This window comes from Elgaria multicarinata, chromosome 14 (assembly GCF_023053635.1).
Source record: "Elgaria multicarinata webbii isolate HBS135686 ecotype San Diego chromosome 14, rElgMul1.1.pri, whole genome shotgun sequence".
In the NCBI taxonomy this organism is placed as follows: domain Eukaryota; kingdom Metazoa; phylum Chordata; class Lepidosauria; order Squamata; family Anguidae; genus Elgaria; species Elgaria multicarinata.
Genome location: NC_086184.1, coordinates 17,684,398 through 17,711,624, shown reverse-complemented (window position 1 = coordinate 17,711,624; position 27,227 = coordinate 17,684,398). Strand labels below are relative to the sequence as shown.

At 47.1% G+C, this 27,227-nt stretch overlaps 3 protein-coding genes across 3 annotated transcripts in view; 1 reads left to right on the top strand and 2 right to left on the bottom strand.

The window, feature by feature from the left end:
* Window positions 1-3,086: 3,086 nt before the first annotated feature.
* Window positions 3,087-4,088, bottom strand: LOC134408929 (leukotriene B4 receptor 1-like). The gene has a single exon (XM_063141442.1). It carries the CDS (start codon window positions 4,086-4,088, stop codon window positions 3,087-3,089), a length of 1,002 nt encoding a protein of 333 aa, XP_062997512.1.
* Window positions 4,089-7,135: 3,047 nt separating this feature from the next.
* Window positions 7,136-18,221, top strand: CTRL (chymotrypsin like). Its single transcript, XM_063141063.1, is given in 7 exon segments — window positions 7,136-7,190; window positions 8,674-8,777; window positions 10,787-10,866; window positions 13,551-13,632; window positions 15,174-15,354; window positions 16,727-16,860; window positions 17,974-18,221. Coding segments are annotated over 7 exon segments (798 nt in total). The 3' UTR covers window positions 18,136-18,221.
* Window positions 18,222-19,086: 865 nt separating this feature from the next.
* PSKH1 (protein serine kinase H1) overlaps window positions 19,087-27,227 on the bottom strand; it is a 28,739-nt gene continuing 20,598 nt past the window's right edge. Inside the window, exon 3 of the mRNA XM_063140990.1 lies at window positions 19,087-25,747. Within this exon, the coding sequence (XP_062997060.1) occupies window positions 25,430-25,747 (318 nt within the window). The 3' untranslated portion in view covers window positions 19,087-25,429. The remainder of the gene's footprint in view (window positions 25,748-27,227) is intronic.

Genomic DNA, 27,227 nt, shown 5'->3' with positions numbered 1-27,227 from the left:
AGGGGTGTGCATGGACCCCCCACTCCGCTTCACTTTCAGATCCGCCATTTTTCGGATCAGGCCGCTCCGCCCCGCCCCCACTCCGCCTATGCCCACTCCGCTCTGCTCGGAGCTCCGGATCCGGATCGGAGCTCCGTTCCCCCCCCATAGGGGGGGTTACCGGGCCCTGCTGCCATCGCTGCCCATGCGGCGACGGCGGCAGAGCCCGGTAAGGGGGAGGGGGGGCCTTACCTGCCTCCGTCCGTGGTCCGTCGCCATCTTCAATTGAGCCCGCGGTTCCACCAGCTTGCGGCCCAGACTTCCTGCTGGAACCACGGGCTCAATTGAAGACGCTGACGGACCACGGACGGAGGCAGGTAAGGGAGAGGAGGGGGGTGTTTACCAGGCCCTGCTGCTGTCGCCGCATGGGCGACAGCGACAGCAGCAGGGCCCGGTAAACCCCACTTACCTTTCCGGCGGAGCTCCGGATCGAGGCGAAGGATCCGCCGGCCCCCCAATCCTCTTCGCCACGCTCCGCCGGCCCCCCAATCCTCTTCGCCTCCGCCTTAAGGGCAGGCGAAGCCCCCCGCTCCGCTTCTAATTCGCCGGTCCGATTAGAAGCGGAGCACATCCCTACTCACTTCCTCACAGATATGGTACCTCCAGTATCAGAGGCAGTCTGATATCTGTTGTAGGGGTACATGGGTGGGACGCTGCTGTTGCACTCCTCTCCTCTGTGGCTTTCTGGTCAACAGTTGGTTGGCCACTGTGTGAACAGAATGCTGGACTAGATGGACCCTTGGTCTGATCCAGTGTGGCTCTTCTCATGTTGGACCCGTGGTCTGATCCAGCAGGGCTCTTCTCATGTTCTTATGTTCTTAAGTTAGGCTTGTTTTCATTAGGAGATAAAGATTATCTAGTTGCATATCTGTTTCACGTAAATAGTAAGTAAATGATTTCCCAACCTGTTCCCAGAGGCAGTGGCTGACCAGCCCATCTGGGAATGGGAGCAGTGTCACACACCTGCCTTGGGAAGATAGCGTGAGCTCCACGTGCCACAGCAGCCCAATTCTCACAGTCAGAAACCCCAACCATTGCATACATGAATTCATTGTAACGTTCCAGGGCGTCGTACACTAAAAACATCAACACTTGTCAGCGCAGGATAGGTTTTTAATCAGGTCATAGCATATTGTTTGAATACGTGTATGTGCTCTGCTTATATATTTATTGCTCAACGGTTTTTGTTATGCATAATACTGTGTTTTTAAGGTTTTAAATTTTGTAAACTGTCCAGAGAGCTATTGGACAGCAAAGAAATGCAGTAAATGAAACAAACAGATCAAAACGTTTTAAACGCTAAATGCTTTTGAAGGGCCTGGAAGAATAACAAGGTATTTGGTTGGCACTGAACAGACAGCAGTATCAGCGCCAGGTGAGCCTTCTTGGGGAGGGAGTTCCATAGCCCAGGTGCCAGACCTGAAAACACCTCCTCCCTCACCTCACCTCACCTCTGACAGCAGAGGCACTCAGGGCAGAGCATCAATAGGTGAGCACAGGGTACTGGGCAGATTGAGATGGGAACAGGTGTTCATTTGTAAGGCTGCTAGTATATACATAGAAACACCTACACACGGGGTCCCTCCCCAGATGTCTCTGGTATGTGCATCTTTTGCTATGGCTTTTAGTCCTCTTTGACTGGCTATCATGTCCCACCATATACTCATGGCCTATTTTCTCCCCTTCTGCATTTGGGCAATAAAAAAAAAAACATTTTCATTTCCATTCCCTAGCAATGATTGAACCAGATCCATCCCAGCACCTGTCAGGGCTACTTTAAAAGCTGCTCTGCCACTTTTTCTGTAATGTTTAGTGACAGCGGTCTGTTCCCATTTTGGTTCAAGTGGAGTCCATCTGTCTCATCGCAAAATGCTCCCCGTCCCCTTCCTGCCCACCCTGCCCACCAAAGCACCCCCCCCACTTTGGTTACCAAAACACCCCCTTTTCCCCTTTCCGCTCCGGCTGCAAGAGGGAGGTGGGCGAAGTTCCAATTCCCAGCTCCAAGTTCGGAACGCTGTCTCTGGAGTTGGATCCAAGGAATCAGAATTATCCTATGGGCCCTCAGATGTTATCTAAAGGCCATAGGATCATTCCCTGAAGCTCTTACTTCAGTAACTAAGCCTCAGGAAAGGCATCTCAACCTTTTAAAAGGGGGGGGGGATGTTCAGAAACCAAGTGATCAATGGTTGGGGGGAAATAATGGGGCCAAGAGAAATGGCTGTGGTTCTCTGGTGCACCCCAGAGATCCAGACTGGTGCCCCAGGTGGGCTGGATTTGGACATCCAAGGCCTGGCATTCTAGGTCCTAGTTAGAGCAAGAACACAAGCAACAAATAGCTTGGGGATAGACAAGGAAAGTGTATTTTGTTTTATGTCATTCACTAAACTATTTCTAAACCACCCTTCATCCTTATGAATACCAGGGTGGTGTCCAAAGGCACATGTCCAATTAGCCACACACACACAAATTGAAAACAAACAATCATGAGCAAACTAGTAGAATACAAATAATAGAATTTGGCTGGGGTAGACATGCAAGGGTTTCCCACACAAGAGAGTGGCTAATGAACTACAGGGGAAAATGCCACACAAATGGAAATTCTCCAGGTGCAGAGGGCTGCCACATGAACATGAGCCTGCTCTCCTCTCCATTATTCTGCCCCAGTGTCATTTGAAGTCCCTCCCTTTGAATATTTATATATACAGATCCTAGGTGTGCACAAGGGTTGTGCCCGGTGTGCCCAGGCACACCCTAGTGTCTCAAGCAATAAGCATCTCTCAATCCTCCCCTCAACGGCCTTCCCATTGTCAGGCAAGCCGAAAACGTAGTAAGGCATCAGTATCAGCAATGTTAAATAAATAAATGAATTTTAAAAATGTCCTTTTTGATTGAGAATTCAATAAATGTTCACCTTTAAAAAAAATAAAGTTCCCTGGGTGCACTGCACACCCTAATGAAATGTGCTGTGCACGCCTGTGATACAGATGTAGGATCTCCTCTCAGAGAAGGAAGGTTTTGTTCTCAACGTATCTCCTATCCTGCTGGAGTTACAAACCCTGCATTGAAACAGTATTGCCTCCGGTAGGTTTTTCCTCTGTGTCGTCATGCATTTTGCCAAATAACTTGGCGAAATTGGTCTCTCGCAGCCCTCCGCGGAAGCTCCGCGCAGCGAAGGCGTACAGGATGGGGTTCAGGCAGCTGCTTAAAAAGGCTACGGCCCCGTGGATGTTGGTTAAAGCTTCCGTTGTCTCTAGCAAGGCCCTTGCTGGGTCTGGGTGAGTACTTTTCAGCAGGAGAGCAGAGATTATCATGAGATTTAAGGTGTGGTAAGGGAGCCAGCACACAAAGAAAGCCCCCACCACAGCTGCAACCAACTTTCCGGTCTTCATTTTCTTGCGGCGTTTCAGAGTCCGAATCCTTCTCACCACGCAGGAGTAACAGACGGACAGCACGGCAAAGGGGATCACAAAGGCAAACAAGGTCTCCACGATGTTAACGGCGAGGCGCTGCCCGTCAGAGCTGTATACGTCATCCGTGCATTCCCCTTCCGCCCTCTGGGTCGAGGAGAACATCAGAATCGGGCACGCAAAAGCCCCGGCCAGCAGCCAAACGCCCAGCAAGGTACCACGCACCACAGGCGGCCTCCGCCACCCTTGGGAGGCAAACGGAAAGACCACGACGGCAAACCGGTGGAGGCTCATCAGCGTGATTAAAAAGATGCTGGCGTACATGGTTAAGTAGACAAGGTACAGGAGTAGCCTGCACATGACCTCTCCAAAAACCCAGCTGCGGACGAAGTAGTAAATCCAGAACGGCACCGTCAGCATCACCATTAAGTCAGCCAGCGCCAAGTTCAGGATGAGTATGATGGTGAACGAGCGCTGGGGGAACTTGGTAAGAATCGTCCAGACCACGAGGCTGTTCCCAGGCAGGCCCACCAGGAAGCAAGCACTGAGGAACATGCTTGGAAACAAGTTGCTCTCCAGCCATGATGCCTCAGCCACCGTGTGGTTTCCTTCTTGGGTCTCTGTGGCATTGAGCAGGGCCATCACGCAAAGCTCACCTTGGGCAAACAGGAGGATAAGTAGAGCTCCTGGGTGAAAGGGAAAATGCCTGGGGCCGATGCAAAGTTCACAGATGTCTCAAAATGCTGATCAGAACCATTCCTCCTTAAGGCAGAACTTCCCCGCTGATCCTTTGTCCTGCTGACTCAAGCTAGGACTTCCCAGCTGGTTTGCAAAAGATGTGTATGCTTAATAGAGAAGCTGCATCACGCCCACCCACATCCCTGTAGAGGATGCGTGCTTATTTCCCAATCATTCCGGTGCTGAGAAGGAGCCCTGCTTTAACGGCACAACCGTGGTCAGACTGTGTGATTGCATGCAACAGTTCTAGGAGGGAAAGGCGCTGTTACAGAATTGCACCTAAATCACAGATGGCCACACTTCCTGCCTGTCCAGGCTTGGGCGTATGTTTTCACACATGTCCCTTGTATCGCAGGTCCTTCAGGGAACGGGAGGCTTGAGCTACCAGTGGAAAGGCATGTGTGTGACAAAGAATTGTACATGTCTTATGGGTAATAGGTTTAGAAACGAGAGCATGACCTTCGTTTGGAATCACTGAAATGGAAGAACAAGGTTGGAAGTCCCTAATAGATGTGGGCTGAGTTGTCCCATGTTGGAGAGAAAAATGTGCAGACGACTATGAAACGTCGAGGGAGAGCATTGTGGCTGGAAAGGCAGCAGCAGCAGAGGAATGGTGTAAAAAATTTTTTTTCATTTAGTTAGTTATTGATTTAATTTGTACTTTGCCTTTCTACCCCAAAATGACACTCAAGGTGGCTTACAGGCATAATTAAAATGGGCTGAAACAATAAATCAATGCATTAAAACGCCATGGAAACATGACAATTACAGAATAAAAACAGCACCCAACCCAAGAGACCCAGTGACAAGCCAAAGGCCTTCTTGAATAAAGTGGTCTTTGCCTGCCAATGGATAGAAAAGGTGCACTCTCATGTCGCCACCAAGCAGGCCTCTAAAGATGGTGATCTTGAAAGAAGTCTCTCTCCAGAAGATCTGAAGAACTGGGCAAGCTTTGCATAGATTTGTTGGTTGTGGACAAAGGGAGTAACACCCAATGTAAGTCCTACTTAGAGTTAGACCCATTGAAATGAATGGAATTTAAGTTAGTCATGACCAACTGAAGCTCCATTTATTTCAATGAATCTACTCTAAGTGGGACTTAGATTGGATTTTCTGCAGGGTGTTTGGGAGGTTTAGAAGGAGGCTGAATTTGGTGGGAGATTTGCCCCCTTAGGTATTCTTTAAAGATTTTTTGAACTTCTTGAGCAGGCTGATACGTCCCTCTTGTTTCTATTTTGGCTTCACAGGGTGTCTCTACATTAAGGGGGGAAACCCACATTCTTACCAGGGTTTCTTCTTCTGGAGTCTTTCCGAGTTAGGACGGGTTTCTTTAGACGGTGACCACATGATTTTGAATTGAATCGTCAGCACTCATTGTCTGAGTTTGCTATCATAGGGAATGATTTACAGTGCAATCTTATACATGCCTACTCAGAAGTCACATTACATGCAATCAAGTTCAGCCTTCTCTACAAGTATAGCTTCAACAGCGTGCTTTGCGCTCTGCAGAGTAAAAACAAGGCAACTGGTCCCCGCCCTCAGGATATTACAATCTAAAATTTGAGGGGAGGGAAAAAGGAAGTTACAACGAACAGAGGGAAAATATGTCCAATTCAGTTACATGTACTTAGGTGGATGAGTAAGGACTGAAGTCTAAGCATATATACTATTGGCATATCTATCTCAAGCAACTCGCAGGAAGCATAGAGAAGGATAGGCAGCATTTTGCCTTTGTGTGTGTCTAAGATTACTTTGTTTTTAATGTATCTATGTTTTCCTTGCAGTTCTTGTTTTGTTGTGTTGTGTGTATGTGTGTTTTGGCTGTAGGTTTTTGTGTATATGTGTGCATGGTTATTTTGCTGTGTTTAGGTGGTTAGGGATCCTATGAGCACCACCAGTTTTCCTTCTGTGAAATGGGTGTTTTGTTGTCCGTTGTGAAGACAAATATGTTCTTTGAAATTTGGGGCTCAACTTCTCCCTTGTACTCAAGTTTCTTGGGCAAGTTACTTGCCCTTTTTGAATACCCAGCCCCCCACCGTAACAGTTTTATGAGTAGCCATACCCCACCATCATAACGGCAGCCATTTTGTGGCAGTGCCCGGGGCAGTTTCTCCCATTTCAGAATACGCTCACAGGCCCCCAAACTTTGAAGACCCTTAAGGTGAGGGAAGCACTTGCTATGCAGGGTCTCCTTCTCGTGAGATGTGATGTGGGGGGGAGTTGATTTGCTGCCTTATAGGCTTGCCTGTTTGCCTCCACTTACACGCACTTTGTAAATAATAATGCAACTACCACAAAGATGCCCTCCATTTCCAGCGCTCCTTTATCCAAATCCGGCAGCACTGCCCCTGAAGATTCTCCTCACGTGGACAATCAGGGAGCCTCATGTAACAATGGTTTTGCCGCCCATCCCGTTGTTCTAAGGCTGAGTGCTGAAACACTGATTCCGACTGGACATCAGGAAAAACTTCCTGACTGTTAGAGCAGTACGACAATGGAACCAGTTACCTAGGGAGGTTGTGGGCTCTCCCCCACTAGAGGCATTCAAGAGGCAGCTGGACAGCCATCTGTCAAGTAGGCTGTAGGGTGGATTCCTACATTGAGCAGGGGGTTGGACTCGATGGCTTTTAGGCCCCTTCCAACTCTACTATTCTATGATTCTAAAACAAATGCCTCTCATTCAAGCCTAAAAAGGAGGCAGTTATGGGAAACAGGTGCTGTTGGCAGCTGTGTGATCCTGGCGGGGAAACCTCTTGGCACAGCACTTGCCCACAACACAAGGCTAAATTTGGCCCGCTGCTATTATCAACTCAAGGACTGGGGGCGGGTGTGTGTGTGTGTGTGGGCAACGGGTGCAGGTGCCAACGTGTTCCTAGGCGCAGCTGCCATGCCGGTATAAAAAAAGGCAGTGGCACTAGGCAATTTGACTCTCCCTGGGGATACCAACCGAAATGGCTTTCCTGTGGGCATCTGCTGTCTACCTAGTCCTCCTTGGCTCTGTCTCTGGTGAGTAGCAGCAATGCACTCATCACAAGCTCAGGGTTATACCACTCTTGCTCCTTGGTCTGCCCATCCCTTTGTCCTATCCTTGGTTCATGACTGATTTTATTTATTTATTTATTATTGCATTTATATCCCTCCTTTTTTCCTCCAAGGAACCTAAGAATGTAAGCCTGAGGGTAGGGACTGTCTTCTTTATCGATAAATTGTAAGCCGCTCTGAGAGCCTTTTGGCTGAGGTGCAGGATAAAAATATTCTAAAATAAATAAATAAATAAATAAATAAATAAGGTGGCATACATAATCCTCCTCTCCATTTTATCCTCCTCTCCATTTTACCCTGTGACGTAGGTTGGGCTGAGAGTCTGTGACTGGCCCAAAGTCACCCAGTGGGTTTCCATGGCTGAGTGAGGACTAAAACCTGAATCTCCCAACTCCTAGTCCAACACTTTAGCCACTACACCACAGCTGGCAGGGAGTTACTGTTCCCTTCCCACAACACACACACACACACACTTGATGGCCACTGAAACAGGCTCACAAACCATCCTGCCCAATGTACTTGCTGGGAAAAGTGGAGAAAAGAGCAACTAGAATAATCAAGGGGCTGGAGCATCTCCCCTGTGAGGGAAGGTTACAGCAGCTGGGATTGTTTAGCTTGGAAAAAAGACAAGTAAGGGGAGACATGATAGAGGTGTTCCAAATTATGCATGGTGTGCAGAATGTGGAGAGGAAGACATTTTCCCCCTCTCTCATGTTACTAGAACCCAATGGGGTCATCCCATGAAGCTAATTGGTGGGAGACTCAGGGCAGATTAAAGGAAGAACTTCTTCACACAGAAGAGAGTTAAACTATGGAATACACTTCCACAAGATGTTGAGATGGCCCTGAATTCAGATGGCTTTAAAACGGGATTGGACAAATTCATGAAGGATAAAGCTATCAAGGGCTACTAGTTCCAATGGTTATATGTTACCTCCAGTGTTAGAGGCAGTAGGCTAATGTACACCAGTTGCTGGGGAACATGGGTGGGAGGGTGCTGTTGCACTCATGTCCTGCTTGTGGGTTCCTGCTCGACAGCTGGTTGGCCACTGTGTGAACAGAATGCTGGACTAGATGGACCCTTGGTCTGATCCAGAAGGGCTCTTCTTATGTTCTCACAGGAGAGAGGAGCAGACTGCAAAGGGAAGGGAATTTCCTGTTCCAGCCCTATGGGTTTCCTGACATCTTTTTTTACACCCACACAACTGGATTTCCTGTCTCTTTCCAGCGAGCCCCTCATTTGCAACCTGGAATTACAGCTCTGAGAGAAGGGCCTCTTTCCCCTCCCCCCCCCCATAGTAAAACTGCACGCACAGATGTAGGATATTCGGAGAAGAAAGTTTCACATTACTGCAAATAGCCAACTAAGCTGCTTGGAGTAACTATAAAGCACAACCAGCAAGGATGCTGTATTCTATCTTACCAGTGGCTGCTTGTTGCTTTCTAGGCTGTGGGAACCCAACAATTAAACCAAATGTAAGGGACGCAGAGAGAATTGTCAACGGAGAGAATGCAATATCAGGCTCCTGGCCCTGGCAGGTATCGTTGCAGGTAAGGCTGCTTCCCCATTGGTTGGGGAGGGTGGGGGGGTCTCTTTCAGGGCCTCAAAGGGGGAAAAATATGCAGCTCTAATAGCTGTGGCATATGGACCCCTCAAGGAGTGATCATTTTGATTTGGACTGTCACTCTTTTTAAAAAATAAATAAATCATATATGGATGTCGGTTGACTTAAAAATTAAACATGCATACATTTTCACCTGCCAAGTAAGGCAGAAAGTTCACCATAGAGGAATATCAGCTGAGAAAGACAAGGGAAGAGTGCTAAGTTGATTGATTGATTGATTGATTGACAAATTTCTGGAGGTTGGACAAATTTCTAGAGGAGAAGGCTATCAAAGGCTGCTAGTCTGGATGGCTGCATGCTACCTCAAGTAGCAGAGGCAGGATGCCTATGTATACCAGTTGCTGGGGAACATGGGCAGGAAGGTGCTGTTGCACCTGTTTGTGAGATTCCTGTGGGCAGCTGGTTGGCCACTGTATGGACAGAATGCTGGACTAGATGGACCCTTGGTCTGATCCAGTATGGCTCTTCCTATGTTGGATCAGGCCTTGCTGGATCAGGTCAAAGGCCTTCTCATCCAGCGTTCTGTTCCTAGAGTGTCCAATTAAATGCCTGTGGGAAGCTCACAAGCAGGACCTGAGCGCAACAACGCCCTCTTGCTCATATTTCCTGAGCAGCTGGAACTCTGAGGCACTCTACCTTAGATACTGGCGGCTGTACAGAATCATTGACAGCTTTATCTTCTGGATTACACACTGCCACTAAAGATGTCTCTTTCCCACCAGAAATTTTTGGAAACCCGACCGATAAATTTCAGCTAAAGAGAGCTCAGAAGCCTTGAGTCACTCAGCTGTTCACCTGGAGCACAGGCTGACTAAATGCAAAGGGGACAGAAGCAGACAGGGATGGTGTACTGTTTGTTGTATAAAAATGGGGATTTAGACCGGTGCCACTTATTATACCACAGTATAATAGAGGGCTGAGAGAAGTAACATGTACTGAAATTCCCTCTTTTACACAACCATTAAAAGTACAGGATTCCTGTTTTTGTTTTTCATCTGTTCCCCCTAGAACCAGGCATAAGTTTTGCACAACAAGCTAATCCCCACTCAGTAGTTGAGTGTGGGTTGTTGTTGAACCGTGGGTTAGTGTGTTGTCTGAAACCAGGCAAAGTGGCTGGTTAAACATGCAGTGTTGCTTATTGTTCTCGAACAAGCCAGCTTGAGAACCCAGGGTTTGTTCAGGTTGGTTAACGAGCCAAACTGTATAGTTAACAAGTCACCCTGTGGAAAACATCCTGGGTTCAGGCAACATGCTAACCCACAGTTCAACAAACAATCCACGGTTCAACAACAACCCCCACTCAGCAACGAAGTGGGGGTTAGCGTGTTGCATAAACAGCCCCGCTTGCAAAAGGAGGCTCTTCACGGCCACTATTTATTTATTTATTTATTTATTTATTACATTTCTATACCGCCCAATAGCCGGAGCTCTCTGGGCGGTTCACAAAAATTGTGAACTAGGCTGGAAAAGAAGAAATAACCCGGGAGAGTTTGCTTGAACAATGCCATCTCTTAAGAGAGAGCATTAGCAGAGATGAGCCAAGTTCTGGTATAAGCTTTTGGCATCCATGGAAAGGTACTGGCTAAAAGAGATGACCCAAAAAAGTATTTCTCAGATAGAATCAAGGGGGAAGGCGGATCGGGGGGCTATAAGGAGCAAGATCTTCACCCAGGAGGCTGTAGTGAGGTTAGGTATTGAATGGTTTTATGGGTCCCCCCAAACTTGAGATGATAATCACTTCTTTCAAAATGTGGTCAGCCAGTTCAGTTGCATTTCCTGCCAATTCTGCTGAGAGGGCCCCTGAGCTCCTGCCCCAAAGCCCTACCCTAATGCCACCATAGCCATTAGGTCTACAGAACTACAAAGCAATTGCCTCCGTTTTCTTGCTGAGTTTTACTCCAAGGGCACTTCCTTCCTTTTTTAATGTTTTTCCAGACCAGTTCCAATGGCCATTTCTGTGGTGGTTCCCTGATAAATGCAAACTGAGTTGTTACCGCTGCCCATTGTGAGGTGAGGTAAGCAGTAAAGCTCCGTTTTCTTGGTGGCATCTTGTGGGTTATCGAGACAGAGGGTCTTGTTCAACAGCTTGAGGTAAAATTTTGGTGAAGCCAAGCCACAGGTAAGACAGGTGCTGTCTGCCCCATCTAGACCTCCAAGAGGCAGCGTGGTATAGTGGCTAGAGAGTTGAAGTATAACCAGTGGAGGCTGGTGGCTCTGATGTCAGTGGAGTGGTGAATCTACTCCGGGTTTCAATCAGTGCAAAGCACCTTGGATAGCTCCTTTAGAGTTCTGATTGAAAACCGGAGCAGATTCACCACCCCACTGACATCAGAGCCACCAGCCTACACTCAGAAAATGCCGTGTTTAAATCCGCCCCAGCCATGATTTTACTGGATCACTTAAGGTCCCTCACTGTCTCTCAGCCTGACTTATCTCAGTTATTGTGAGGAGAAAATTGGGATAGGGGAGAGAAATGGTAACCATATATGTAACAAATAAACACAAGGCAGTGGTGGAATTAGGAAAGGAAAGGAACCTCTCGTGCAAGCACTGAGTCATTACTGACTCTTGGAGGGATGCCAGCTTTCGCTGAAGTTTTCTTGGCAAGCCTTATAGCGGGGTGGTTTGCCGTTGCCTTCCCCGGCCGTTATTACCTTTCCCCCAGCTAACTGGGTACTCATTTTACCGACCTCGGGAGGATGGAAGGCTGAGTCGACCCAAGCCGGCTGCCTGAAACCAGCTTCCGCTGGGATCGAACTCAGGCCGTGGGGAGAGTTTCAGCTGCAGAAACTGCTGCTTTACCGCTCTGCGCCACACGGGGGGTATGAACAAAAAAGAACCCCAAGAGGTGACCACCATAAGAATAAAATTAATCAGTCAAAGTAATTAAACATTGTTTAAAAGACCACATTATTCACATACATAAACAGTATATCTAGACCAAATCAGTCAAAGTTACTTTGACTGATTTGGTCTAGATATACTGTTTATGTATGTGAATTGTGTATTGTTTGATTGCACATTACTCTCATTACAAATGGGGTCCTAGTTCAATGTATTGACTGGTTTAACATACATGTGAAAGATTGTTAATGATATTAAATGTTATACTGCTACACTGATGTGGCAGGGAATTGTTTTCTGATTTGTATTATTGTCATATTGAATACATTTAACTGAGTATAATATAGTTGTGTAAAGATTTGAATAACAATTATTGTACTGGTTTAATTTTATTCTTATGGTGGTCGCCTCTTGGAGTTCTTTTTTGTTCAACCATATATGTTAGGGTGACCATATGAAAAGGAGGACAGGGCTCCCGTATCTTTAACAGTTGCATAGAAAAGGGAATTTCAGCAGGTGTCATTTATATATATGGGGAATCTGGTGAAATTCCATCTTCATCACAACTGTTAAAGGTGCGGGAGCTATACTAGAGTGACCATATTTAAAAGAGGGCAGGGCACTTGCACCTTTAACTGTTGTGATGAAGAGGGAATTTCACCAGGTTCCCCGTATAAACAAATGACTCCCGTTGAAATTTCCTTTTCAATACAACTGTTAAAGTTACAGGAGCCCTGTCCTCCTTTTCATATGGTCACCCTAATATATGTTGCCCTGAAATTAAAAGGAAGGATGAAACAAAAATGTAAACTTGGAATGCAAAGCCAACCAGTACTGTTCAGCTGTTTCAACTAGAAGTAGATTCTGAGGAAGTATTTATTCAAAGCATTTTTTACTCCTGCTTTTCATGCAAAAAAGCCCTGAGGGCATCTTACATAAGATAAATAACAACGTCCGTACACGTCTGCAGGCCTACAATGCAAAAGATGCGACACAAAAGGAAAAAGAGAACATTGCTTGATAGTTATTGTGACCAGCTGCTGGAATAGATAGTTGAGGAGGAGCCAAACAGAGTGGACCTCTCAGCAGAGCCAATGGATTTGCTTTACATCTCTCTGCTACATGGATTGGCTGCTGCTAGGAGACAGCTGAGGGAGGGAGGAATTTGACGGAATGGCCTTGCTTCCCATTCTCTCCCTCTATTTAGCACTTCTAGGAGGAGTTTCTCCATTTCTTGCACAGTCTGCAGATCTCATCTTGCTCCTAGCTTCACTGAGGGCTTTTCTACACAAGGCATTTATTCTGCGCTTTATTCTGCACTCACGGTTATTTACAGATTCTGTAGATGATGCTGTGACCCTCCAATTTAGCTTCTGTGTCTAAAAAGCATTTTCGGCGAGGATTTTTTTAGAGCAGGGAAGGTGGGGTATTTAATTGTAAAAGCAAAAGACAATGCTATTTTCATTTGGATTTTTGCTCTGTTCCGCTACACCACAGTGCCACCTAGAGTTTATGTAGTGGAAAAGCAGGAAAGGAAGTGCTTTTCATATAGTGCTTGAATCTCAATTCTGCAACAAGACTGAAAGTAGTTACAGCCAATGAACACCATCATATAGGAAAACTCTGAAAGATGCTACTAAGACTACCCTTATCTCATCTCTTTTCTATATAAAAGCTTAAATTACATTGCAAATCTTAAGTGCAGCTGTTGGCAGTGTGTGTGTGTGTGTGTGTGTGTGTGTGTGTGTGTGTGTGTGAGAGAGAGAGAGAGAGAGAGAGAGAGAGAGAGAGAGAGAGCATCTTAGGAGACTGTGTGTATCAACATCAACATCCTGAGCATTTTCTTTCCCTCCAGACCCGGGTCACATTATGTTATTCTGGGAGAATATGACAGATACTCTGGAGCAGAGCCAATCCAGAGGAGATCCATTGTCAAGGTGAGTTGGTTATATTGCGCCATGCAGCATAAGAACTCATAAGAACATAAGCAGTGCCCTGATGCTGGATCAGACCAAGGGTCCATCTAGTCCAGCACTCTGTTCACACAGTGGCCAACCAGCCATCGGCCAGAGATGAACAAGCAAGACATGGTGCAACAGCACCTTCCCACCTATGTTCCCCAGCAACTGGTGCACACGGGCTTATTGCCTTGAATACTGGAGATAGCACACAACCATCAGGGCTAGTAGCCATTAATAGCCTTTGCCTCCATGAATGTATCCAACCCCCTTTTGAAGCCATCCAGATTGGTGGCCATCACTACATCTTGTGGTAGTGAGTTCCAAACTCAGAAGGAGCACCTCATTGGGAACAGAAAGAACACTTCCCAGTAGGGTTCGTAGCAGCTGAGTGCTGTTCAAACAACCGGCCATCGCTATTAGGGATGTAGGAGAATTTTGTTCCTGCCATGCTCACAACCCTGAATGTAAACCTGAGCAGGAGCACAATCCTTAGACGTTTTTGCAATTGCACAAATTTGTGTTTGCGTTTGAAACTGCACTTGCAAGTGCACATTCCCACCCCCACCCCCAATCCACATTATGACACTTTAAAATAGGGAGGGGAAGAGTGCGTTTTGGTAAATATGTACGTTTTCCCCTGATCAAAAAATGCACCATCAGAGAAGGGGGAGGCAGAAGTTGATTGCGTTTGGGAATGCAAACTAGGCAAACTGAGCTTCAAGGAGGAATTCAGAGAAACGCCCCAGCTTTAGAAATTTTCCAATGTGAGGCTCCACGCAGGCACAGAGCCCATATGTGTGATGCACAGAGACCATGTTCAAGAACTCATGCTTCAGATCTTCATAACCTTGTGTTTCATGGTGGAAGTTATTCTGCCAGCTAAGAAGAGAAGATGTTAAGAAGCCATCCAATGGACCTGTCCCTTGACCTGTCCCTGGGAACAGGTCAATGGACCTGTCCCTGGGAAAGGGATAAAAAAAAGAACATCCCTTCATAAAGGCTTGGATCAGGGTGGGCAGAAAGTAAATCAGGATTGACTGGGTCTCTGGGTGATTTACAGTAGATCAGCAAGGGTATCCAACACCCAATTATTCAATAATAGCTCAACAGAAAGGCTTTTTTTCTTCCTAAAGTAGACTGCTAAAAACAAAGAAATAAGAAATAGTTTATGTATGAAAGGACATGTGTGACACCAGTTCTGAGATTGAAAACAAATTCCTGGGCTGAGCACACGTGGAATAAGAGGCACCTTGTTCCACAATTCTATGTCCGTCTTCCTGAGCCACTACTTTGCATCTGGCTCCATTTGATAGACCTTGGGAGTTCTGGCAAAAAAATGATTCCACAAGTCTCAAGTCTGCCCTCCCCTGGCTTGGATGGACTTTGTTGGCTAGCTCAACAGTCTTTGTTAGCTAGGTCAGCTCTCTGAGGTTCCAAGAGGGAGAGAAAGAGACCTGTGAGATCTTGAGGCCCATACATCCTTCTCTCTCTCTCTATTTCTGACTGATGTTTTCCAGGCCATCACTCACCCCTACTGGGACCCTAGAAACATGAATAATGACATCACCCTGTTGAAGCTGTCTTCCCCTGCCCAGTTGAATGCCCGTGTATCTCCTGTCTGCCTGGCTTCTCCCACTGAGACTTTGCCCTCAGGGCTAAAGTGTGTCACCACTGGTTGGGGACGAACCAGTGGCACCGGTATGTGGGGCTGTTTGGGGTGAGGAAGGCTGGGGAAAGGCAAAGCGGCCCAAAAGGATGATACAGAGTCAGCACTGGGGTACTGTAGTGCAGCCAGATGCAACAGAAGACAAGGCTTCTACACCATTAACAGTTAAGAACATAAGGAGTGCCAGACTGGATCAGACCATGGTTCCATCTAGTCCAGCACTCTGTTCTCACAGTGGCCAACCAGCCGTGTTCAGAGGGCAACCAGGATGATCAGGGGTCTGGAAACAAAGCTCTATGAAGAGAGACTGAAACAACTGGGCGTGTTTAGCCCTGGAGAAGAGAAGATTGAGGGGAGACATAATAGTACTCTTCAAATACTTGGAAGGTGGTCACAGAGGAGGGCTAGGATCTCTGCTCGATCCTCCCAGAGTGCAGGACACGGAATAACGGGCTCAAGTTACAGGAAGCCAGATTCCGGATGGACATCAGGAAAAACTTCCTAACTGTTAGAGCAGTACGACAACGGAACCAGTTACCTAGGGAGGTTGTGGGCTCTCCCACACTAGAGGCATTCAAGAGGCAGCTGGACAGCCCTGTCAGGTATGCTTTAGGGTGGATTCCTGCATTGAGCAGGGGGTTGGACTCGATGGCCTTTTAGGCCCCTTCCAATTCTACTATTCTATGATTCTATGAACAACAAAGCAGGACATGGGTGCAACAGCACCCTCCTGCCCATGTTCCCCAGCAGCTGGTGCACACAGGCTTACTGCCTCTGATACTGGAAGTAGCACATAGCCATCAGGGCTAGTAGCCTTTGATAGCCTTCTCCTCCATTAATTTCTTCAAACTTCTTTTAAAGCCATCCAAATTGGTGGCCATCACTACAGCTTGTGATACGTTTTTCTCTGTCCTGAATCTCCCGCCAAACAGCTTCATGGGATGACTTTGGGTTGTAGTATTACATGAGAGAAAAATGTCTCCCGATCCACATTCTTCACACCATGCATAATTTTGTACACCTCTATCACGTTTCCCCTGAGCTTCCTTTTCTGCGCAGAAGAGAAAAATCCAACAGGTGTAGCTTCTACGCAACTATTAAAGGGGTGGGAGCCCTGTTGCTTCTGGCCATCCTAGTTCACTGTGAATGTCGGAATGAAACCAGAAGTTTATCAGACGGAGATGTGCTGCGGGCAGCTGCAGATTAGGGCACAGGTCGGAGGGGAAGAGTGGGAATATTCATTTCCTCAGTCCACTTCTTGCTAATAAGCACACTCCTGCCTTGACAGTAATGGTGGCTGTAGGGTGCGTGATACAGAGAGGAGGCAGAGAGCGGTGCTGGAGAGGGCGGAGGTTCCCTCTTTCTTGTCTGGGACTGACCTTTTGGGTTTGCTTGTTTCACCAGCAAGTGGCTCAGCAGCCCAGCTGCAGCAAGTGCTTCTGCCTCTGGTGACCGTGAACCAGTGCCAGCAATACTGGGGCAGCCAAATCTCCAGTTCCATGATATGCGCTGGGAGTGCTGGGGCCTCTTCCTGCCAGGTAAGAGTGCTGGTGTGATAGCACGGGGGGGGGGGGTATTGGATAAAAAGGGAGGCACTTTGCTGAAAGCGCTTTTATTTGATTTGATTTATTTGATTTATTACATTTATATACCGCCCCATAGCCGAAGCTTTCTGGGCGGTTTACAAAAGTTAAAAACAGTGAACATTAAAAAGTATACAAAATTTAAAACCATCCAAAACATAAACAGTATAAAAACAACGGTATCCATTTAAAAACAACAGTTCTGGGGTCCGTTAAAAAACAATCAAACTTAGCGTTGTTAAATGCTGTTAAATGCCTGAGAAAAGAGAAAAGTCTTGACTTGGCACCGAAAAGATAACAATGTTGGTACCAGGCGAGCCTCATCGGGGAGATCATTCCATAATTGGGGGACCACCACTGAGAAGGCCCTCTCCCTTGTTGCCATCCTCCGAGCTTCCTTCAGAGTAGGCACTCGGAGGAGGACCTTAGATGTTGAGCGCAGTGTACAGGTAGGTTCATGTCGGGAGAGACGTTCCATCAGGTATTGTGGTCCCAAGCCATGTAGGGCTTTATAGGTTAAAACCAGCACCTTGAATTGGGTTCAGAAGCATATAGGTAGCCAATGCAAGCAGGCTAGAATCGGTGTTGTGTTATATGTTCAAACCTCCTTGTTCCAGTTATCAATCTGGCCACTGCATTTTGCACAAGCTGCAGCTCCCGAACCATCTTCAAAGGCTGCCCCACGTAGAGGGCATTGCAGTAATCTAATCTGGAGGTTACCAGAGTATGGACCACTGAAGCTAGGTTATCCCTGTCCAGATAGGAGTGTAGCTGGGCCACCTCCCATTTTGTTTTTGGGAGGAGAAGGAGCACTCATTCTCTCAAACACGAGATGGGCAACTTGTGGAAGTCCAGCTGTTTTGGCCTACAACTCCCATGAGCACTAATCAGCATAGCCAATGATGAGGGATCAAGGGGGCTGCAGGCCAAAATTTCTGGAGGGCCACGAGTTGCCCACCCCTGTCTCAAAACAAATAGCTTATGGGTGCCAAAGCATGAGCAGAAAGGCATTCATCAGGGAGCTAATGAGGTTTTTTTTTAATGGCAACCCCTTTTGTGTCCCTTTAGGGTGATTCTGGTGGCCCTCTTGTGTGCCAGAAAGGCTCAACATGGACCTTGATTGGGATAGTCTCCTGGGGCACCCAAAACTGCAACATCTGGGCTCCTGCTGTCTACACCCGCGTCTCCCAATTCCGCAATTGGATCAATGAAATTGTGGCTTACAACTGATGGTGACTGAAGGCAGAAATGCTGTTGCCAGGGGGTTGTTTTTCCATGTAGGAAAGGTATCTAAGAACATCAGCACAACCAAGGGAGCAGACGCATCTTTCATTGCAAAGTAATAAAATAAAGGCTCGCCCTGCAACCTTGATTCATCCTACTTGTCAATGTGGTATTCCAGTATAATATGTCCAGATGCCCATACTACAGGTCTGAACCTGGTTCCAGCTGCTGTAGTCTCTGCAAACCAAAGAAATTAAGGAATGAACTCCCAGGCCAGGTGCAACTTCCATGGGTCACAGCACCTTAAAATAGTGAAAACCTACTCCCTGCATGCTTTGACAACTCTCTGGTGTTTTTCCCGGGGTGCTCCCAAAGAGAGGGCTCCTAGCATTAACAAGCAAGAGGTATTACGCAGCTATTCTGCCTCTTTTTCTCCCTTAATTTCTTTTTCCTGGTAAGAAAGAAGACAGTGGCGGGAAAACATAGGAGGGCTACAAACTGAAACCAATAACATCTGGAATGTCTATAAAATACTGTGAATGAGGCAGGGTGACTGCACAGTAAAACCCTTCTCTGGAAGCACCACCACCATTATCACCATCCCAAGCCGGTCAGGAAAAATACACTTGGAACAGATTCACATTATACAAGCCACTTGGCTCTAGTTTTCACCTGGGCAAGATGTGGACACTATTCCATCCTGTGCTTTCTCAGTGTCTCAGAAGAGTAAGATATAGGAATATCAAGCGTCGATGCAGGCTTAAGAAAAATACAGGATAGGTCAGGGACATTTGCTCCGGCTCAGAGGGCTCCATAAAGCATGCCTGAGCCTCCACTAAAATGCACAAGAGCTACTAGCACTTCCAATATGGATACACCACTTCCCTTGTTCACAATGCATCCATTAAAGCAGCCACTGCAAACCGGCCAGCCAAAAGAAGACCACTGAACACTGAGTGAGGATCAACATTTTACTGAATAAACAGGATACATTTACAAATTTAAAAATTGAATACACAAAATAAATAATTCTATACACTAATTTCAACATTACAGGTTAATTGCCATGTATCAAATCACACTCTAAAAAAGTAGATTCCCATAGTGTAAAAAAAAAAAAAGGCACTGGAGTTTTTTTTAAAAAATCACAGACATGAATACTTGAGACAACAAGAAGAAATAGCCCACTGTCCCACAGAGAAGGAAGGAGAGACGTGGACCAATCACTGTTGGCAAGTCGGATGTGGTGAGAGAGTCTGCAAAGCCAGAGGAAGTTCCTCAAAACCTGCAGTGGGGAACTTCCAAGAGGCACTGAAATGTCAAGACTGAAACATTCACAGGACACGGGAGGTTAAGGGCAGGCAAGAGGTTGAGTTCCCCAGTCCAAAAGCCACTTTGGAAAGTCACCCGCTACTACTCAGAGATTACCCACAGTGGGCCTGTTCAGAAGACACCTTAAACCCTCCCTGCTAGTTAAGGCTTTTGGTTAAGCAGCAGGGTTTAACGTGTCTTGTGCAATGAATTTTGCTAAACCCTGCTCACTCACTAACCAGTTAGACCAACTGCAGCAGGGTTAGCGGCTTAAAATGTTGTGTGCAACAAAACTCTTCGTGGTTAGCACTAACCCCAGGGAACCACAGTTTCGCTAACCACAGAGCCTGAAGTGTCATCTGAACAGGCCCAGTGTGACTTGTTAATTTTAAGTCATGGTTTTCGATCCGATTCCCCAGAGAACGTTTATCAGGCATTCCTCATGGCGAAAATCAGCCACGGCAAACATGTTTCCCTAAAAGACAACTTGCCCGTCGCTACTGATCATCGCCAGCAATACTCAGCTGGTGTGTTCCAAGGCGCTCTCATTTTCTGCAAGGTCAGCGCACAACGGGCCTGGCCAGCAACCACGGCTCTGGGTGTGACCCTCAACAAGCTCCTAAATCCTTGCGGTTCCTCTCCAGACAAGCTGGTTTGGGAAGGGACTCTGAAAGTCCAAAAACCACCGAGTTAAAACATTTGTATCCAACCTTTCACCTTATGGCATTGGGGCAGTTGAAGCAACGATCAGGCAGAAGGAAAATAGCGACGGGAAAGCAGGAGGAAGTGGTGGATCTTTCACTATGGGGGCCTGAAAGCAGGATGCTCTAGATCTTCTATAGAGGCCCCTCAAGTCAACTAACACACTTCACTTTCTTTTCTTTTTTTTTGCAATGCCTCTGCTCGTGAGTGACCAATTAGCAAGAGGATCCAAAGAGCAGCATTAGGGATGCCCAATGGTTCGAGTGAGAGAGATTTTTCACTTTATTGTCCCCCCCACCTTTGAATAGTGGCCCCTTATACCATATCAAGCTTCTTTCGGCACACTTCCCAGTTTCAAGAGCCGTTTGTAGTGCCGCATGTGGGCTCTCCCACACTAGAGGCCTTCAAGAGGCAGCTGGACAACCACCTGCCAGGGATGCTTTAGGCTGGATTCCTGCATTGAGCAGGGGGCTGGACTCCATGGCCTTGTAGGCCCCTTCCAACTGTACTATTCTATGATTCTATGAAAGGGGAGGCAGGTGTATGAGAGACAAAAGCGTGAAGACTCATCCGGTGTGCATGACTGGCGATGCAGTTCTTTGGATCTTGATTTAGGGGTTCCAAGGGCAGAGATGGAGTGGTTTAAATAAGGCACTGGTTGGCAGGCAGAGAAAAATCTGAACGGAGCATGTAGCATGGGCAACTTTTCAAAGGTTGCAGGGGTGCATATTTCAGATAAAAGTTGCAAACACATCCCCCCACCCCCAGGCATCTTTTTCTGGTGCGCTCATTTGCAGACAAATCCTCTGAGGCCCATCTCAGCTGTTTCATTAATATTGCAGTGCACTAAACAAGATGCCTGATGCATTTTGTTCAACTGCAATCAGGACAACAAGTTCCCAGACTTTGGGTTAGTGTATGTCAGGAAGAGCGGAAGATAGCCTTGGCCAGAGTGTATCTCCATTCCTTCGCACTATGCTCAACCACCAGAGGCTTCCATGACAGGAGCCCTAGGTCACTCACAGGCTTGGCTGGCTGAGGGTCAAACTACATCCCATGGCAGACACAGGATGTCTGCTGAAAATGGCTTCCCTGCATCACACCCACCGACCCACCCTGCAGTAACGTCACTTGCCCTTCCCCACCTTGGCTACTACTGGCAGGGAAATGCATGATGTATCAGTGAAGAGGGAGAGCACATGACACAGGGCGGGCACTGGTGCTACAAACTGCGGTTTGCCCTTCAGTGACTGGAGACCTGCAGTCTGGAAGAGGCTCTCTTTTCTTATAAGCCGGCCACAGGGCGAGAGGAAGCTTTGCCTAACCCTTCTGGCTGGTGTTAAAGCAAAATGACACGTCGAGGTACTATCCAAGGAGGGCGCTTTGGAAAGTGGCAGGAAGGGATTTGGGTATCTGCTGATGCCCAGATGCAAAACATGGAACAGACACATGACACACACACACACCCATTCCTGGTTACGTCTCTGGAATCCCCTCATATTAGCAAAATGGCACAGAACCTAATGCTGGCATTGTCCTCAACCCATTTCCCTGTGGACAAATAGATTTCGTATCACGAGATCTGAGTTTTCTGTCTTTCTTTTTTTTTAACACAGTATTGCTAAGTTCCAATATATTTACAAGATTTACTTTTGCAACAGGGAGGTGAGGGGCACGGCAGAGACCAATCTCAAAACCTAGAGAGGATTCCATACCCAAATACCGCCATCTTGATGCTTATTTTAGTAAATATACACCACAAGTCCGCTCGCCAGCTACTATTGGCGTGAACCCAGAGCAGGAGAGAAGAAGGATGTGCCAACCACTATGCTGAACCCAGGATTGACACAAGTGTGAGGCTATGAGGTTATTTTTCTTGGCCTAGAAACTTTTTTTAAAAAACATTGCAATTTGTCTCTCCTTACGGGCTGGCTGGCATGCTGCAGGAAGTCATGTCACATGCAGCAAGTCATTCACCCCGCATGCTTAGGTAACAGTGACCTCTGCAGGCAACAGCATAGGCCCAAATGAGTAATCCACTTCCAAACTGGTGCCCTGCCCAGAACAGACGGTAGGAAATAAGAAAGAAAAAGGAGAGAGACTTCTCTTCTACATCTGGATATCTTCTGAAGCACTCAATACACACACCACAAAGGCCAATGAGAAGGCCTGAGTTGCCCCAGTACAAGGCAATAATTTTTAGTGAGATGCAATTTAACAGGTACATCTAACTGCCAACTAACCTACAGTGAAATTACTGGGCTGGTTCTGATGATCAAAACAGCCCACCATGGTTTATTTAAACCATGGTGGTCTGCAGTGTGGGCCAGCCAGGATTTGCATATTCAACAGACAGCCTCAGCTCGCCATGTTGTACCAACCCAGGGACTATTGGTTATGCGAGGGTTAAACAGCCCTTGCCTAACCCAACAACAGACCATGGGTTATGTGAAGGGTGTTTAACCTTTGGATAACCCACAGTCCCTAGGTTTGCGCAACACGACAAGCTGTAGACAGGTGTTGAATATTCAAAATGGCTGCCCGCACGCTCTGCAGCCCACTGGACTTAAATAAGCTGGCCAGTGCATGCTGGCACTCCCGTGGGCTGTTTTGATCATGCAAACCAGGTCATTGTATTGTATGGCATGAAGCCAAGCATCAATAATGGCCTGCTCATCGACAAAAGAATGAGAGTATCCTGAACCACTAGATGTCACCCTGGCCTGAGAAACAGTTTCTGCACAGTGCAGCTCTAGAACTATTGCAGGAATACAGAGATGAATCTATCCCACTGTAGCAGAATTAGATTAAACCTTCCTAAGTGCACAAGCCCTGTGTTCCATTTACCTTTACCATGTGAGACTCACGATTTAACAAATTGAGGGCAGAATTAGATCCATTCCCAATGAACAAGACGAAGTCACAGCTAGAGTAGCAGCCGCTGCCCAGTCTGTGCGTGCAAAAGGTAATCCATTATATGACATCCCTCGCAGACACCTCCGTCACCCCGACTCATGACACTTCCAGCTTAGTCACTGTTCATCAGAACAGGAACAGCTTTTGATAGTGCTAATAAAACGTAGCACCATTTAACGGCCCAAAATGATATGGCCACCTGCCTACCATGGCTGATGTGACGCCCTTAAGCTGATTTCTGATGACGTATCCTGACACATCAACCCAAACAGAGAGCGTTACCCAGCCGAAACAGGCTGTTGCCCCAGAGGATGGAAGTAGCTGATTTCTGTGGAACAGAGCAGTTGCTGGAAGGGCCCAATGCCAATTAGCAACAGGGCAGAGAAAGAACAATTGAAGGTCCCAAACTCCACTTGCTGGCTGCCCTATTCTTACCTTGGACTGTACAAGAGCAAATGCAAGGCTAAAGCATCTGCACTTGTCACTTCATCTGGAATAAACATCTCCCAGAGCCTTTGGGAAGCCTATTGAGTGAGCTTTGCTTCACACTGGGGGGGCTACAGCCTGGTCTACACATGCAGTAGAATGTGGGAATAGAATGCCGTGAAGCATCTTTTTTTTTTTTAATCCACTCCCATCTGTGAAAACGCACCCTGCATTTTTTCTTTAAAAACTAGCACTTCTGATTTTCTCCTAGCTTGCTAGTTTTCCATTTGCATGGAGGTATTTTTCCACAGGGGAGCATTCAAAACACAATCCCCCCACTTGCTGTCTGACAGTCAATTCGACCCTTTTAAGATGGGGGTGCCTCATTTTGCTACATATTTAAACCTGACCTAGCCGGGGACATAAAAAAAACCCTCCTCCCCCTGTTCAGATTGGCTGGTGACTTTGGAGATTTGCTGCTGTAATATGCAGCAAGTATCTTCACTATAACCATCCAGATTGCTTCATGTTACTTGATTCTGGCGTGAGCAACCTTGTTTGCTCTCTGCGTCTTTGCTTGCAACACACTAAAACCAGGAAAAAAGTGGGTTAATCCATGAAAGGGGGCGTGCGGGCGTGGAGTGTAGATTATCTTTGGGTCCCATTAAGCTATGGTGATTTTATGATTCTAAGCTGCACTGTCTACACCCCACTGTGCCATCTGCAGAGGCGGGCACAGCCATTGCTCGAACCCACTCAAGCTTTCAACCCAAACCTTTAACGGGGGACCTATACCTCTGATGCCATCACCGTGGTGGGAGGCCCTCTGGTACACGCGCAGGATGCTGGAAGAGGGAAGAAAGCTGCCCGAGGTTTCCTCGGTCGTTTTCAACGTTGCAGCACTGAGTCACACGCAGGACGATGACTGGGTTGGCGAGAATTCATCATCCCAGCATTAAATGGAAATATATAAGGAGACCAAGACAATACTCCAAAATACAGGGGAGGAAAGAAGGAGGGACAAAGCCCAACCCAGCCATTCCCAACTAGACTATGTAGTTAAGGCACATCCATTTCTCTGGCTTAAGAGGCACAAGAGAGAGCAATAGGAAGAGAGGGGGAAAGAGCCCCACAATTGATCATTACGGACTTCCTGCGCCAGACCCAAAGCAGTCTTTGGTCCCCATTTTTCAGCAATATGCATGGAAGGAAGCTGTTTAGTGCAAAACCAAGTAAAAACTGAAGCTCAGACTTTGAGTAACAGAGGCCAGGGGCTTTCAGACTCCCCCATTCCAGCCCCTGGTGTCCCGTCCCCCTACACACACACACACACACACACACACACACACACTCTTCAGATGATACCAGACACTCTGGAGTAATGTTTGATATGGTGCAAGAGGCTGCAGCTGGAAGAGAGAATTAGCCATCCCTTTCTGCTCCCATGGAAGTGCCTTGGGCACATCCAGGTGTTCTTTGATCTTAGCAGTGCAATACTATACATGTCTACTCAGAAGTAAGCCCCACTGAGTTCAGTGGGGCTTTCTCCCAGGAAAGCGGGTATACGATTGCATTCCAGATCACCCATCCACCAGACCCTGTAGCAACAAGGACTGTCTTTTATCAACTGGAAGTCAATAAATAGATAAGTATAGCAAGGATTCCAGGTTGGGAAAGGACTCTTCTCTTTGTGTGGCTCCAGTATTTCAGGCAATGAAAGAGACGTTTCCAATTCCCCATCTTAGGACAGATACTGTAGCGGACCCTACCCAGGTGAGGTGTCCCAAAAGCTCCATCTCCTTCAAGATCGGAAGCTTGACATGGAGGTTGGTCTTTGAGAAAAGACGGCAGCTGGAGCCTGGCCCCCTCTTGCTTAGCAGACATGGTGCAGAATTTGTCCCAATGATGAAAGAAAGGCTGGGCCGAGCCGCCTCCTGCTGAGTAGTCAGCCATTGCACTGCTGCTGGTAACGCAAGTTCAGCTCTCGCAACTCCCGTTCCCGCACCCGCCGGGACTTGTTGGATTTGGTGGAGCGGCTAGAGCGGGTAGACTGGGCGGATTTGGTGCTTTGGCAACGAGATGATGCCCTCTTGAGCAGGTTCTGAGAGATAGAGCGGTGCAAGTTCTTCATGGAAGAAGATGCAGCCATGCTGACCACCCAGGGGTGCTTTAAGGCTTGAAGTGCTGTCATCCGGTCATTAGGATCCACTGTGAGCAGGCGGTCAATGAAATCCTTAGCGAGATTGGACACGCTGGGCCATGGCTGAAAATTAAAAGGGGGGGAGACATCATTATTCACAACTTTGGTAACAAACATAACCATCCAACCCTGAATTAAGAGTGACAATGAGGGAGCTAACATGTTCATTTTAAATACGTAAGCGTTCTCAAGGCATTTGCCTCCAGAAGGAACCACATCATTTCTCATTCCTACATTTCCTGACATAAGCATGGGAAGAAGCTACAGTTGCTGCTCAAATTTGGCTTATGTGGCCGAAGGATGTTGGATTTCTCTGCCTAAACGCTTTCCAGGCAGGGTTACTGTCAATTGCAGAGCTGGAGCTGGGGGAAGAGATGTCCGTTAGGATTGTGGCTGGCTGGAGAGGGAAGAGTTAAACTTCTCCTCCCTGCGTACTGTGGTGCCCCCTCCCCGCAGTCTCTCTCTCACACACACACACACACACCTTGGATTAACAAATTTAAATACCCCGTACAATTAATGTACCATGAAGTTATTATTATTATTATTATTATTATTATTATTTATTTATTTATATAGCACCATCAATGTACATGGTGCTGTACAGAGTAAAACAGTAAATAGCAAGACTCTGCCGCATAGGCTTACAATCTAATAAAATCATAGTAAAACAATAAGGAGGGGAAGAGAATGCAAACAGGCACAGGGTAGGGTAAGCAGGCACAGGGTAGGGTAAAACTAACAGTATAAAGTCCGCACAACATCAAGTTTTAAAAGCTTTAGGAAAAAGAAAAGTTTTTAGTTGAGCTTTAAAAGCTGCGATTGAACTTGTAGTTCTCAAATGTTCTGGAAGAGCGTTCCAGGCGTAAGGGGCAGCAGACGAAAATGGACAGAGCCGAGCAAGGGAAGTAGAGGCCCTTGGGCAGGTCCTGAAGCCTCTCCAATTCAGCTACCAACTATTCCCACATGTATGCAAACCCTATGTTACATACGCCGAAGGCCCAATAGCAATGCTGGCTGGGCGTCATGGGAAACTCTCGTTCCATGTCTACTGGATGCCACAACATCTCTTTAATAAGAGATTACTTTATTTTGGGGCTGCCCTTGAAGCTGCTCCGGAAGCTGGAGCTAGTGCAGAATGCTGCAGCTCGGCTGTTGTCTGGAGCTGCCCCTTTCCAGCATGGAACTCCTCTGCTGAGGGAACTGCACTGGCTGCCTATTCGCTACCGGGCCAGGTTGAAGGTTCTTGTACTTGTGTACAAAGCCCTAAACAATTTGGGACCAGGATACCTGAGAGAGCGCCTTCTCCCCTACCAACCTGCCCGGTCACTGAGGTCATCCGAGGGCCTGCTCCTGGTGGTTCCACATAGATCCATCCTCCGATTGGAATCCACCAGGGGAAGAGCCTTCAGCGTGGTGGCACCCCTCCTGTGGAATTCCCTGCCTCTGGAGGTCAGGCAGGCGCCAACCTTGTACTCCTTTCGGCGCCTCCTGAAAACATCTTTATTCCAAGAAGCCTTTCTTTAACATGCAGCCTTGAATC